The following is a 16,177-nucleotide window of genomic DNA, read 5'->3' on the forward strand; positions in this document are numbered from 1 at the left end:
TTATTTCCAGATCTTGACAAACGAATATACTGGAAGTCGATGGGTGACAATCTCATTCCCATTGCAATCACCACGGTGCTGAAACTGGTTTTGCAATGACTTAATAGTGTGTGTGTCCCCTCACCACCAGCCTTGCAAGGTCTCAGCAGGCGCGTATGGTAATTCCAGACCTTGCCAAGTACAAAAATCCACAGGTCATGCAGCGTGATAGTGACAAACTAAAACTGTAGAGATACAATGTGCATAGTTAGCTAGCCATCGCGTTTCTGTGCGGCTTTGCAACAACAAGGCGGTGCACACTGGGGTTTGTGGTGCTGTCGGGGTGAGGACGATGCGGACGATCAGCCCCAGGACCACATTTCCCGACGGGCGCTGCGGCGCGGGCTGTCGCCCGGATGGCGCGGCCCGTCATGCAGCGCGAGCAAGAAGACAGTCTCTAACCGGCCATTTTAGGCGATTTGGAGTGGTTTCTGCAAGCTCGCAGCATCCGAGCAGAATCCACCGCTTCGGGGGCCCATCATGCCCGGGAATTTACAGGAAGGCTTCGGCTGCGTCGTAACCAACCGGTTCGACCAACTCTTTGATGATGAATCCGACCCATTCGAGATTTTAAAAGAGGCCGAGATCAAGAAAGACAAGAAGGAGAAAGACAACAAGACGGCTGCCTCTAAGCAGCAGCTCAAGAAGGAGTCTCAGAAAGATAGGAAGGTGCCCGTTACATCCAACGACAGTAAACCAGAGTCTCAGGCGCCCGTGACCTTGAGGAAAGAAGGTAGTGGAAGCTCTGACTGCGGCGCTGTTCTTATCGCGTTCGTCACTTGAGGCGGGATTTCGCAGGCCTTGGGCTGGGCCCCGCTCACGGCAAATGTCAGCCGGCCTCGTGTCGGGAAGCGTGGGGAGCTGCCCACTTGCACCGCGCACCGAGCCGGCGGGGCTGCTCCCAGCCACTGGCCCGCTGACGGAGGGGTAGGGTGGGGGGGCGTACGACTGTAATGGTCTGGAATTCCGCCTTTCCAGTTGTCCAGCTCGTTTAGTCTCGACTGCAGGTTTACAGGCGAATGTCCAAGATGCTCAAACTTTGGGCTGGAATCCGTGGATTTTAAAAACGATAACTCAAAAACGTTGCAGTATTTTTTCGGCTTTCCTCGTTGCCCTCTGCAGCAGATTTGAGAGCTGATTAAAATAGTATAAACGATCTCCATACCTTGCAGCTTCACGACACAAACACGTTTCCGCTGCAGCAGTTCGTAATGTTACTACTTCTACATGCTTTAGTTGTTTTAATTGGGGTGTAATAGTTTGTTGAAACAATTAACACAGAGAATAATTTAGGTACAGTTAGTACAAAAGTTTGTAAAGTTGTGAAACTGGAAGGAACACGTGGGTGAGGGGTGGGAGTCAGAACATAATCAATTTGGAAAGAAAGGATATTCGGGTTTTGACATAAAATGTGCTTGTACTGATCTATTGATTCGCAATAAATTATACAATTTTCCCTTCCAATATAGGAACTTTAAAGTGACGGCCACCATCTTGTTTAAGCAACCATGTTTTCAACTCTCTTCTAGTGTACAGAATGCCTTAGATTTCACTCCGCCATGTCCCTTCAGTGTCAGGTTGTCCCACTATAGTTAAGGTTATTGCACTTGAAATATAATTGAAAATTCTTATGTTTGAACGGCCATGATTACACGGTGCAGTCTCAAAATTAGTCCAATAACTTGGAACTTTAATGCAGAAAGGAGCATGCAGCCAAGTAGATGAATGAAGAATGCTGGAAAATTGGATCTTGTGAACTGACCAATATCAGGCCCTGGAGGTTTGCTCCCAAATCAGCACAATTCCCCAATTCCGAAGCATCTGCTGAAAAATCCAAGAATTATTGGCTTGTTCTGCGCTTCTTTATCATTTCTCAAAAATAGGCATGTCAAATTTTTGTGACATGTTTCTCCACAAGGAATAAATTATAAAAAGTGTGCATGTAGGCTCTATCACCTGGTGAACCAGTACATTTAAAATATCATTGTTAAGCAATTATGTTGTTGCAACAAATAAGCCAATATACATAAAACATTTGGATGCTGAAATTCCTTAGTGAAGCTAGGCTAGAAAATTATTAGAAGGTAGACACAAAATGCTGGAGTAACTCAGCCGGGACAGGCAGCATCTCTGGAGAGGAGTGGGTGAAGAAGAAGGATCTCGACCTAAAACGTCACTCATTCCTTCTCTCCAGAGATGCTGCCTGTCCCACTGAGTTACTCCAGCATTTTGTGTCTACCTTCGATTTAAACCAGCATCTGCAGTTCTTTCCTACTAGTGAATTATTAAGTACGTCTCCTTTATACAGTGAAGCAGTTTTAGAAGAGTTGGCAAAAGAGGCATTCATTCTTTTGCAGATGTGCATTGGAAGTGGCAAATAGTACTTGTGAATGGCAGATAACAAGTAAAAAAGTTACATGGTAAATTGGGCCTTTTGCTGTATCAATATAAACCTCAAGGTTTATATTCAGTCAAATTCATTTGAGTGCTTGGACTGTTATTCGCTCTTGGGAACTGTACACTGATGACAAGGCTGACATTTCCTGGTTATATCCCAAATGACACCAAGTGACTGCAGTTATAGCAATCGATTAGAAAGGTAAATTAAACGTTTTGGGATCCCTGGTGCTAACAAAGCCTGTGTTAATTATCTTTGAGAAGATTAAGCGGGAAGGAAATGCAAATGCTGGTTTAAACCGAAGATAGACATAAAATGCTGGAGTAACTCAGCGGGACCGGCAGCATCTCTGGATAGAAGGAATGGGTGACATTTCGGGTCTGAAGGTCTCGACCTGAAACGTCACCCAATCCTATCCAGAGATGCTGCCTGTCCCGTTGAGTTACTCCAGCATTTTGTGTCTATCTTTGAGAAGATTGTGATGAGCTGCTGAAAGAATTGCTGCAGATCTTTAATTACATTAAGCCATTGGTGTAAACTTATGGGAATTTAGAAGATTGTCCAAGTAGTTGTCAAGAGGCTATATTTCTTCAGTGAAAAACTAAAACAAAGGGGCATAGCTTTGAAAAATAAGCTTGGCTCTTTGGGACAAGATGAGAAATTTCTTCACCCATGACTTGTAAATCTTTTGGGATTTCCTACCTCAAGGATAATGGATTTCTCTATTGTGAGATTGAAATTCATGGATTTTTGGATACTGAGGGAATTTGAAGATGTGCTGTGGTGGACGCATGACTGTTAGATACCAAATGAACCATGATCTTGGTAACTTAAAACAATCTGAAATGTCACGGCATACAAATTTTTAATAAACAAGAAGTTGACCATGAACTGTTGAAATTCACACATAGGAATTTGAAAATGTTAACACTTGAATATCCAAGTAAGGAAATTATGAAATTTGAATACTCAGATTTGGTGGTCTCCATGTTCTCCAGAGATGCTGTCTGACCTGCTGAGTTTCCCCTATATTTTGTGTCTTTTTGTAAACCAGCATCTGCAGTTCCTTGTTTCTACCAATCATTGCCCCTTGTTTCCTGCCAACCTGCCAGTTCTGGATCTATTTTACCATGCTGCCATAGATCCTATGTTGTGAAATTTCTTCAATAACTTTGCATCAAACACACTGCCTTCAGCGAATCTCCCTATAATCTGCAGCAAAAATTCATGTTGTTGTCTCCAATTTTTGTCTTTCTAAATGAAAGTTTATTCTTTCTCTCAATGGATAATCCTCTAGCATCTACTGTCACCACTGAGAATTGAAAACTGTAATTGGAATTTGCAATACCCAACCTTGTTGCTGGGGTATGCTTCATCAAGACTTGTTTTTCCATTTTTTAAATAAGCCTTTCATCCCATCCAACGTTTAACATTTGTTCTCTCTCCAGGAATCTAAATCCCTCCTAACTATACCATCTTGTCAGCCACAGCACCTTCCATCTACTATTACTATTTTCCTATTTCTACATTTGCTATTTTTTCTCATACTAAAATGTTAGCATCTGCTCTCTCTCTGTAAAGTCTGTTGCATTATATTACTATTTGAACCGTGGGAACATTTTCTGTCTCCACACAAATTTTGCTCCCTTAGAAGAAATTTGAATATTTAAATGTAACTTTATTTAAATAACTGTATACAATATGAGAATGTGCTATGCTTTAGGGACACCTGTAGATTTGTAGATAACATTGACATTGACAAACTGTTAATTAACTAATTGAAACTAAGAGAGGAGGGATGTCTGGTAAGCCAGTTTTATTACCACGTTATACTGCTTTCTTCCCACTAAATTGAAAAGTATGTTGCTTAAAAATCTAACGTTGCAAGAACTTAAGTTCTTTCAAGAACTTGTATCACTCCCTTGTATAAGTGTGTACTGCATTCAAAAGGTTACTACTGCAAGCTCTGCTTTAACGGTATTCTTTAGCAGAACCTAAAGGTTTTATTCCTTGGTGTGGTAAGTGTTGAGCTCTTGGTTGCTGGAGCTCCACTGAATCAGTATGGTAAAGTATTTGACCAGGCTTTCTGAATGTTGCAAGGATTTTAGTATATATCAAAAAGTATATCTATCACCTAGAATACCTCTATGGACTGAAGAAGGGTCTAGACCCGAAACATCACCCATTCCTTCTCCAGAGATGCTGCCTGTCCCACTGAGTTACTCCAGCATTTTCTGTCTACCTTCGATTTAAACCAGCATCTGCAGTTCTTTCCTACACCATAGAATACTTGATTTGTGGTTAATCCGTGACCTATTCGAGTTTATGATGAATATTGCAATAATGATGTAGAATTTTAAGAGAAGATGGACGCCCAACCTCCAACATTAGTCTAGCACCCTCTCCTCCCCTCTCCCACTCCAACCCCTATATCCTCCCCTCCCCCCACACCCACTCGATCCTCCCTGAACCGCCCTTATCCCCTCCTATCCCCCCCAACTCATCCACTTCAACCCTCCTCCCCTCACCTCCTCAACCCCCCCTTATTCCCCCCACCTCCTCAACCCTCCCTTATCCTGCCGCTTTCCCCTCACCCCCCTCCCTCACCCACTGCACCCTCCCAAACCTCTCCTGCATTGGCCTAGCACCCTCCCCTCACCCACTCCATCCTCTCTCAACCCCCCTTATCTCGTCTCCCCCTCCACTCATCCACTCCATCCTCCAACTCCCCAAACCTCCCCTGCATTGGTCTAGCACCCTCCCTTCCCCCTCCCACTCTTCCATTCCTCCTCAACCCCCCAAACCTTTCCTGCATTGGCCTAGCACCCTCCCCTTCCCCTCACCTACTCCACCCCCCGATCTCTCACCCACTCCATCCTCCCTCACCCACTCATCCATTCCATCTCCCCTCCCCCCACTCACCCACTAAGTCGGAGAGCATCTAATAGATCGACGTGCCCCAAGCGCGGACTGACATAGAAAACGCAGCTCGTCCTCCCCGGGGGGGGATGAGCGGATGAGGGACGGGCGCTGGTCCTCGTGTGGGGGGGGGGGGGGGAGGGGGTGGGTAGAGCGGGCGCCAGTCCTCGTGGGGGGGGGGGGGGTGCATGTATTAAAGTTAGCCCTCCTGCTCATTGGCCACCACTCCCGTCACTCGGGCAGGTCCCATTGTGACGTTGAATGCTGAAGACGGCCATGGGAACTGGTAAAGTGATTTTTTTAAACGTTAAAAAGTCTCTAACTTTAAAAATATAAAACCAATTTGAATGAAATGTATTATGGTGACCACAGGACAATGGTGAGTAAGGTGGGCCTAAAATTGTCGCGCTATCGTGTGATTAACAGCAGGGGGACAAACATTCTGGCAGGCAGGTTTGCTAGTGTGACACCTGTGGCTTTAAACTAAGTAGTGGGGGGGAGGGGTTAACAAATTGTGAATATGAAGATGAGGTAAAAGGGAATACAGGAGATATTGCAAAAGACTCTCGGAAGAATGGGAACAGAAGTTCTAGAGCGGAAAAGAAATTAAGGGCAGGGCCAATTGTGAACGATGTGAGAGGGGAGGTAAATACAGAAGTTAAAGTGTTGTACTTAAATGCGCGTAGTATAAAAAATAAAGTGGATGAGCTTGAGGCTCAGTTAGTCATGGGCAAGTATGATGTTGTAGGGATCACTGAGACATGGCTACAAGAGGACCAGGGCTGGGAACTGAATATTCAGGGGTACACAACGTATAGAAAAGACAGACAGGTGGGCAGAGGGGGTGGGGTTGCTCTGATGGTAAGGAATGATATTCATTCCCTTGCAAGGGGTGACATAGAATCAGGAGATGTTGAATCAGTATGGATAGAAATGAGAAATTGTAAGGGTAAAAAGACCCTAATGGGAGTTATCTATAGGCCCCCAAACAGTAGCCTCGACTTAGGGTGCAAGTTAAATCAGGAGATAAAATTGGCGTGTCAAAAATGTAATGCTACGGTGGTTATGGGAGATTTCAACATGCAGGTAGACTGGGAAAATCAGGTTGGAAATGGACCCCAGGAAAGAGAGTTTGTAGAGTGCCTTCGAGATGGATTCTTAGAACAGCTTGTACTGGAGCCTACCAGGGAGAAGGCAATTCTGGATTTAGTGTTGTGTAATGATCCTGATCTGATAAGGGGACTAGAGGTAAAAGAGCCATTAGGAGGCAGTGATCACAACATGATAAGTTTTACTCTGCAAATGGAAAGGCAGAAGGGAAAATCGGAAGTGTCGGTATTACAGTATAGCAAAGGGGATTACAGAGGCATGAGGCGGGAGCTGGCCAAAATTGATTGGAAGGAGGCCCTAGCAGGGAAGACGGTAGAACAGCAATGGCAGGTATTCCTGGGAATAATGCAGAGGTTGCAGGATCAATTTATTCCAAAGAGGTGGAAAGACTCTAAGGGGAGTAAGAGACACCTGTGGCTGACGAGGGAAGTCAGGGACAGCATAAAAATTAAGGAGAGGAAGTATAACATAGCAAAGAAGAGTGGGAAGACAGAGGATTGGGACTCTTTTAAAGAGCAACAAAAGTTAACTAAAAAGGCAATACGAGGAGAAAAGATGAGGTACGAGGGTAAACTAGCCAATAATATAAAGGAGGATAGCAAAAGTTTTTTTAGGTACGTGAAGAGGAAAAAAATAGTCAAGGCAAATGTGGGTCCCTTGAAGACAGAAGCAGGGGAATTTATTATGGGGAACAAAGAAATGGCAGACGAGTTAAACCGTTACTTTGGATCTGTCTTCACTGAGGAAGATACACACAATCTCCCAAATGTTCTAGGGGCTGGAGAACCTAGGGTGATGGAGGAACTGAAGGAAATCCACATTAGGCAGGAAATAGTTTTGGGTAGACTGATGGGACTGAAGGCTGATAAATCCCCAGGGCCTGATGGTCTGCATCCCAGAGTACTTAAGGAGGTGGCTCTAGAAATAGTGGAAGCATTGGAGATCATTTTTCAATGTTCTATAGATTCAGGATCAGTTCCTGTGGATTGGAGAATAGCAAATGTTATCCCACTTTTTAAGAAAGGAGGGAGAGAGAAAACGGGTAATTATAGACCAGTTAGTCTGACATCAGTGGTGGGGAAAATGCTGGAGTCAATTATAAAAGACGAAATTGCTGAGCATTTGGATAGCAGTAACGGGATCGTTCCGAGTCAGCATGGATTTACGAAGGGGAAATCATGCTTGACAAATCTACTGGAATTTTTTGAGGATGTAACTAGGAAAATTGACAAGGGAGAGTCAGTGGATGTGGTGTACCTCGACTTTCAGAAAGCCTTCGACAAGGTCCCACATAGGAGATTAGTGGGCAAAATTAGGGCACATGGTATTGGGGGTAGGGTACTGACATGGATAGAAAATTGGTTAACAGACAGAAAGCAAAGAGTGGGGATAAATGGGTCCCTTTCGGAATGGCAGGCAGTGACCAGTGGGGTACCGCAAGGTTCGGTGCTGGGACCCCAGCTATTTACGATATACATTAATGACTTAGACGAAGGGATTAAAAGTACCATTAGCAAATTTGCAGATGATACTAAGTTGGGGGGTAGTGTGAATTGTGAGGAAGATGCAATAAGGCTGCAGGGTGACCTGGACAGGTTGTGTGAGTGGGCGGATACATGGCAGATGCAGTTTAATGTAGATAAGTGTGAGGTTATTCACTTTGGAAGTAAGAATAGAAAGGCAGATTATTATCTGAATGGTGTCAAGTTAGGAGGAGGGGGAGTTCAACGAGATCTGGGTGTCCTAGTGCATCAGTCAATGAAAGGAAGCATGCAGGTTCAGCAGGCAGTGAAGAAAGCCAATGGAATGTTGGCCTTCGTAACAAGAGGAGTTGAGTATAGGAGCAAAGAGGTCCTTCTACAGTTGTACCGGGCCCTGGTGAGACCGCACCTGGAGTACTGTGTGCAGTTTTGGTCTCCAAATTTGAGGAAGGATGTTCTTGCTATGGAGGGCGTGCAGCGTAGGTTCACTAGATTAATTCCCGGAATGGCGGGACTGTCGTATGTTGAAAGGCTGGAGCGATTGGGCTTGTATACACTGGAATTTAGAAGGATGAGGGGGGATCTTATTGAAACATATAAGATAATTAGGGGATTGGACACATTAGAGGCAGATAACATGTTCCCAATGTTGGGGGAGTCCAGAACAAGGGGCCACAGTTTGAGAATAAGGGGTAGGCCATTTAGAACGGAGATGAGGAAGAACTTTTTCAGTCAGAGGGTGGTGAAGGTGTGGAATTCTCTGCCTCAGAAGGCAGTGGAGGCCAGTTCGTTGGATGCTTTCAAGAGAGAGCTGGATAGAGCTCTTAAGGATAGCGGAGTGAGGGGGTATGGGGAGAAGGCAGGAACGGGGTACTGATTGATAGTGATCAGCCATGACCGCATTGACTGGCGGTGCTGGCTCGAAGGGCTGAATGGCCTACTCCTGCACCTATTGTCTATTGTCTATTGATTGGGGCACAAAAATAAGGCATGATCAAACAAACACGATGACAGTTTTTAATTTTTATATATATATATATTTGATAATTGTAGCATTTAGTTCTACTCGTAACTCTTCAGTCAAGTGGCTTTGGTTAGCAAGTTACAAAAGCTTCTCAATGTACCTCGGTGCATATGACAATAAACTAAACTGAAACCAAACTGGCTGTAGACAGCAAAAACGTGGATTCAGATTGGGTCGATTAAATTGCAACATTTGTGCCTCAACACTCAATCAATGACCAATTTTAGCAAAAGAACCCAACTATCTATGTCTATATATATATATATATATATATATATATATATATATATAACACAACTAAAACTGTCATCTTGTTTGTTTGATCATGCCTTGTTTTTGTGCCCCCGTCACACGATAGCGCGACAATTTTAGGCCCACCTTACTCACCATTGTCCTGGGGTCACCTTAATGCAAGTTTCATTCAAATTGATCTTATATTTTTAAAGTTAGAGACATTTTTATGTTTAAAAAAAAAATCACTTTACCAGTCCCCATGGCCGTCTTCAGCGTTCAACGTCACAATGGGACCTGGCCGTGTGACGGGAGTGGCGGCCAATAAGCAGGGGGGCTAACTTTTTTATATATATATAGAGAGAGAGTTGGGTTCTTTTGCTAAAATTGGTCATTGATTGAGAGTTGCACAAATGTTGCAATTTAATCGACCCAAATCTGAATCCACGTTTTTGCTGTCTACAGCTAGTTTGGTTTCAGTTTAGTTTATTGTCGTGTGCACCGAGGTACATTGAAAAGCTTTAGTAACTTGCTAACCAAAGCCACTAACTGAAGAGTTGTGAGTAGAACTAAATGCTACAATTATCAATAAAAATATTTGTTGACCTTAATTAGCCCAAATTGTTCTTGAAGGTGATGGTGGGTCACCATTGTGAACAGTTGCAGTCTGATGAAGATAGCCCTACATAATTTTGGGGAATTAAATTGCAGGATATTTATTATATTGGGGGGGAGGGTCATTGAATCAATTGGTGTTAGTGAACCCATCGGCTGAGGTATTGATGAATATTAACAGCCACGAAGCATGTTTGGGCAATCAGCTTCAAATATACAGAACGGTGTCAATTTGTGTTCTGTGTCAAAAGCAAGCCTCATGTATAAGATATATGATTGAGTTGCCTGACAGTTGGGCAGGTAATGGAATGTAACTGAAGATTTGCAAACTTTTCATTTACAGCTTGTGTAATTGTTACTAAAGTTTTACTATTTGGAAATTATGCAAGCATCTGTGCTCAGTTAGATAGACACATAATGCTAGAGTAACTCAGCGGGCCAGGTTACATCTCTGGAGAAAATGGATAGGTGACATTTCAGGTTGGTACTCTTATGTCCTGTTTGTTTCAAGGTAAAATGGTTATTTCAGAATCATTTAAATGGGAAAGGGAATACTAAGTTGTGGGACAGTAGCGAAATGGGCGATAGGGAACTGAGGGGTATTGTGTTTTGAGAAGACCAGGTTTGATGGGAGGAGAGCAAAAAGGAAAAGGGAATGGGGTTATCTGAAATTGATGTTCAGGTGGTTATCTAAAATTGGAGCTTTTAATGTTCATGCTGTTGATTGTTCACGTGAAATATGAGATGCTGTTCCTATAGTTTGTGTTTGGCCTCACCCAGGCAATGAAGGAGCCTGAGGACAAATGGGTCGGTGTGGGAATGCAAAGGGGAATTAAATTGGATGATAAACTGGGAGATTCAGAGTGTCCATGCTCAGCAAAGTGGTCACCTAGTCTACATTTGGGCTGACCCATGCGCTGAATGCAATGGACAAGGTTGGTAGCTGGGCAAGTGAATCTCTGCCTCCATCTCTCTCTTCACATTTCTAGATGCAAATGAGGGAGGATGTGGTGCAAGTTTTAAGTTGCAGGGAAGGGGTGAGGAGAGAAAATTAAAAAAAGTCTGATAGATTGGTAGATGGCAAAGATTGAATGATATAGGATTGGTACTGCCAACTGAGGGGAAAAAAAGCATATTTGGAGGAGCAAAAGAGATATACCAAGAATGTAAGCTGGCAGCGAGATAAATTCTGGAATGGCTGATTATCAGAATTATTGAATTTTGTATCCTGTGAACAACCAAGTTGGAAGTTAACATGCTGTTCCTTGAGTTTGCTTTGAGTTTCCTTTAAACATTGTAGGAGGCTCGATACAGGTAGGCAAGGGATAGACAATTGGTTGAGTGAAAGCCCTGGGTTACTCTTGAGGGTTCAGTAGAAATGCTCAGCAAAACAGTCACCTGGTCTGCATTTTATTTTCTAGGTATGTAGAAACAAGGGACTGCAAATGCTGGTTTACAACAAAAAAAACGTGCTGGAGGGTTTTGCAGGATATCCGGTGAACATGGATAGGTGATGCTTTAGTCGGGACCTTCAGACAGATTGTGGATGGGGGGATAGGATGTGGCAGGGCAGAAAGCTCTAAGAGAGGAGTGGGGATAAAGCCTGGCAGGTAAACAAATGATACAAGTAATGGGTTGATACAGGTGACAGGGATTTTAATAGCCAGATGTTTGGACAAATGCCAAAGATGAAAAGACACGATGTGAGATAAAAGGATTGAAGAGTTGCAAATTGTGAAGCTAGAGGAAGAAATGGAGGGGAAGGGGAGAAATGGATGTGAGTCCAGGCGGAGCACAGAAGAGAAGAGGTGTGGGGGAAGAAGGGAGATGGGGAGTTGAGGTTTGTAATGACCTAATATTGGAGAATTCAATGTTCATACCATTGGCTTGTAAGCTACTCAAGCGGAGATGCTGTTCCTCCAATCTGCATGTGGCCTCACTCAGATTGGAGGAGGCCCAGGTCCGGAAGGTCTGTATAGGAATGGGAATTAAAATGGTCAGCAACCGGGAGATCAAGTAGGCCTTCGTGGACCGAGCACAAGTGTTCGGTGAAACACGTCCGAATCTATGCTTAGTCTAGCTGATGTACAGGAGGCCACATCTTGAACAACGGGTGCGGTAGTTAAGGCTTTTTCCTGCCTCACCTCTTGTCCATCTTCTCTCTTTCTCACCCCCATCCCCCACAATCGGTCTGAAGAAGGATCCCAACCCAAAATGTCACCAATCCATGTTCTCCAGAGACGCTGCCTGACCTGCTGAATTACTCCAGCACTTTGTCTTTTTTTTAAACTTGTGGGTGTATGTATTTTATTGGTTACTCTTTTTACTATTGAAATTTGTTGCACCATACAGATGCAAAACGTGATAATCTTTGGGATGTCCTTGGGATATAAAGGTCATAATCATCAATTTTAGTTTTAGTGTAGAGGTTATTGAAAATTGCGCAGGAATAGGATCTTTAGCTCACAATGTCCACTCTGAACATGATGCCAGGATAAACTAATCTCTTATGCATGCAAATGATCCATATCCCATTATTCCCTTTGTATCCATGTGTCTATCTAAAAAACCTTAAATGCCACAATTGTATCTGTTCTCACCACCACCCCTGGCAGCACATTTCAGGATTGGGGATTTGGCTTTTATTCTGCTGCTTTCATTCCTAAATAGACAATTGAACAGCGCTACTCTTCTAATTTTTAGTTTTAACCGACCAAAATCCAGTTCTGTTAAAACTTCCATTTAGAAGTAAGGATATATAATAGCCATGTTCAATGTCCAAATGGTGCCCTCATTCATTATTGTGACTGATCCTGTTTATCAGTTCCAATTTATTTTGCCCATATTCATTGATATATAAATATTGACCTAAGTCTTAAACATATTCAACAATTCACTGAACCAGAAGATTCTAAAGATTACAATCCACTCAGTGAAGTGCACCAATGGCTAAAACATGACTCTGAAACTATAATCCCCTTTCTGGGCATGTACAGTGCCCTCAATGTTTGGGACAAAGACCCATCATTTATTTATTTACCTCTGTACTCCACAATTTCAGCTGAACGCACTATGGCAACTACACTCGCCCCCCTGCATGACCTATACATCAGGAGGTGCAAATCCAGAGCCAGCAACATTATGGGGGACCCCTACCACCCCAGCAACGAACTGTTCCAGCTGCTACGGTCAGGCAAGCGCCTCCGTTGTCACGCTGTGAAAACAGAGGATGAGACGGAGTTTCTTCCCACAGGCCATCAGGACTGTTAACTCTTATATCACCAGGGACTAATTTACTGTATTGATTTATTCTTTTGTGTTGTGTCTTTAAAAAAAAAAAATTCTATTCTGTTTTGTAGTTTCAGCACAATCCGCAGGCATTGCCACGTTCATTTCACTGCACATCTTGTATGTGTATGTGACAAATAAAGTTGACTTGACTTGATCTTTAGCTTATCCTTGTTTTGGGGGCTAGTTCCCTTCAGTTTTCTCTTCAGCATATAAAAGGCATCCTCAATTGGGTTCATATCGGGAGATTGACTTGGTCACTCACGAATTGACAATTTTTTAGCTTTGAAATTTTTTGTTCCATTAGCAGTATATGTTTGCGATCATTGAATTGCTGTAGAATGAACCGCTGGCCAATTAATTTTGAGGCATTTGTTTGAACTTGAGCAGATAGGATGTGTCGATACTCTTCAGAATTCATTATGCTACTACCATCAGCAGTTGTATCGTCAATGAAGATAAGTGAGCCAGTACCTTCAGCAGCCATACATGCTCAGGCCATAACACCCCCACCACCGTGTTTCACAGATAAGGTGGTATGCTTTGGATCTTGGGCAGTTCCTTCTCTCCTCCATACTTTGCTCTTGCCATCAGTCTGATATAAGTTAATCTTTGTCTCATCTGTCCACAAGACCTTTTTCCAGAACTGTGGTTGCTCTTTTAAGTACTTCTTGGCAAACTGTAACCTGGCCATCCTATTTTTGCGGCTAACTAGTGGTTTGCATCTTGCATTGTAGCCTCTGTATTTCTGTTCATGAAGTCTTCTGCGGATAGTGGTCATTGACAAATCCACATCTGACTCCTGAAGAGTGTTTCTGATCTGTTGGACAGGTGTTTGGGGATTTTTCTTTATTATAGAGAGAATTCTTCTGTCATCAGCTGTGGAGGTCTTCCTTGGCCTGCCAGACCCTTTGCGATTAGTAAACTCACCAGTGCTCTCTTAGTGATGTTCCAAACAGTTGATTTTGGTAAGCCTAAGGTTTGGCTGATGTCTCTTAACAGTTTTATTCTTGTTTCTCGTAATGGCTTCTTTGACTTTCATTGGCACGACTTTGGTCCTCATGTTGATAAAATAAAAGTTTCCATAGGTGATGGAAAGACTGGAGGAAAGACTAGTCGCTGAGAGCTCTCTGACACCTGCATTAAGGAGGCAATTAAGCACAACTGAGCAATTACAAACGCCTGTGAAGCCATGTGTTCCAAACATTATGGTGCCCTGAAATGGGGGGGACCATGTATAAACACAGGTGAAACCAAAATGTATAAAAATGGTCTTTAATAAAATCTGACAATGTGCACAATTTGTGGAGTACAGCAGCAGATACTTTGTGTCCCAAACATTATGGACGGCACGGTATGTTGTTTCAATGAAATCTCTCAATCTGAGCTCTAATGAATTGTTAGCAAATATATCTTCATTGGATGTGGAGACAAAATCTCAAATATATGGTTTTACCAAAACCATGATTAAATGCATCAGACTAGTTTTGTACTCCAGTCCCCTTATAGTGAAGGATAATTATTTAAGTCTTTTGAATTGTGAACTTTAACAGCATGTAAACTTTCTGTTTTATGAACTAACATAACCAGATCCCTCTGCAGCCTTTACCAGCAACTTGATATTTGAAAAATATTTTGTTGTTTTTCCTGTCAAATAGTTAATATTCCCAACGTTATACTGTTTCGGAGGATGTTGCAATGTTTTGAGATTCAGATGTGGCATTATGTCAGATATCTTATCCAATGGAATTAATCACTTTTACTGCAACTGTTTATTGTAAGATTTATCATTGCAAACTTGTATTTTAGGCGTCAGGAGAATTGGCAGGAAACCTGAGCTGCAGCACTCCCAAAGCGAAGGGAAACCTGGTGACAGGAGACCGGATAGAAGACCACAACCTCGTGAAAGGCGCGTTGATAGACCAGTGGAAGAAAAAGCTGAAGGAGGCGAATTTGTTACTGAAAAGTATGTGCAAACTGGATGTAAATGTGCCATGTGGAAGAAAATGAGTACTGCTGAAGTATGAGCCTCCTATTGTAGTTCTAATAATTGATTTGACCTGATGTGTTTTGATATGGCTGAAATGGCTTGGGCAAACACTTGTGCTGTAGTGGTTGGAAAAAAATTGTTTGCCAAAGCTGGATTAGACAATAGGTGCAGGAGGAGGCCATTCGGCCCTTTGAGCCAGCACCGCCATTCAATGTGATCATGGCTGATCATTCTCAATCAGTACCCCGTTCCTGCCTTCTCCCCATACCCCCTGACTCCGCTATCCTTAAGAGCTCTATCCAGCTCTCTCTTGAATGCATTCAGAGAATTGGCCTCCACTGCCTTCTGAGGCAGAGAATTCCACAGATTCACAACTCTGACTGAAAAAGTTTTTCCTCATCTCAGTTCTAAATGGCCTACCCCTTATTCTTAAACTGTGACCCCCTTGTTCTGGACTCCCCCAACATTGGGAACATGTTTCCTGCCTCTAACGTGTCCAAACCCTTAATAATCTTATACGTTTCGATAAGATCTCCTCTCATCCTTCTAAATTCCAGTGTATACAAGCCTAGTCGCTCCAGTCTTTCAACATATGAAAGTCCCGCCATTCCGGGAATTAACCTAGTAAACCTACGCTGCACGCCCTCAATAGCAAGAATATCCTTTCTCAAATTTGGAGACCAAAACTGCACACAGTATTCCAGGTGCGGTCTCACTTGGGCCCTGTACAACTGCAGAAGGACCTCTTTGCTCCTATACTCAACTCCTCTTGTTATGAAAGCCAACATTCCATTGGCTTTCTTCACTGCCTGCTGTACCTGCATGCTTCCTTTCAGTGACTGATGCACTAGGACACCCAGATCTCATTGTACTGTTCCTAACTTGACACCATTCAGATAATACTCTGCCTTCCTATTCTTACCACCAAAATGGATAACCTCACACTTATCCACATTAAACTGCATCTGCCATGCATCCGCCCACTCGCACAACCTGTCCAAGTCACCCTGCAACCTCATAGCATCTTCCTCACAGTTCACACTACCACCCAGCTTTGTATCATCTGAAAATTTGCTAATGGT

General features: G+C 43.1%; 1 protein-coding gene across 2 annotated transcripts in view; it reads left to right on the plus strand.

Moving 5' to 3' along the window:
- The first annotated feature begins 398 nt into the window (after positions 1–398).
- The window catches only part of LOC144597791 (SERPINE1 mRNA-binding protein 1-like), a 57,261-nt gene continuing 41,482 nt past the window's right edge, over positions 399–16,177 (plus strand). For both annotated transcript variants that reach the window (XM_078407386.1, XM_078407387.1), the window contains exons 1-2: positions 399–772; positions 14,915–15,071. In XM_078407386.1, the coding sequence (XP_078263512.1) occupies positions 520–772; positions 14,915–15,071 (410 nt within the window). In that variant the 5' untranslated portion in view covers positions 399–519. The remainder of the gene's footprint in view (positions 773–14,914; positions 15,072–16,177) is intronic.

The sequence above is a fragment of the Rhinoraja longicauda genome, chromosome 11, assembly GCF_053455715.1.
Source record: "Rhinoraja longicauda isolate Sanriku21f chromosome 11, sRhiLon1.1, whole genome shotgun sequence".
In the NCBI taxonomy this organism is placed as follows: domain Eukaryota; kingdom Metazoa; phylum Chordata; class Chondrichthyes; order Rajiformes; family Arhynchobatidae; genus Rhinoraja; species Rhinoraja longicauda.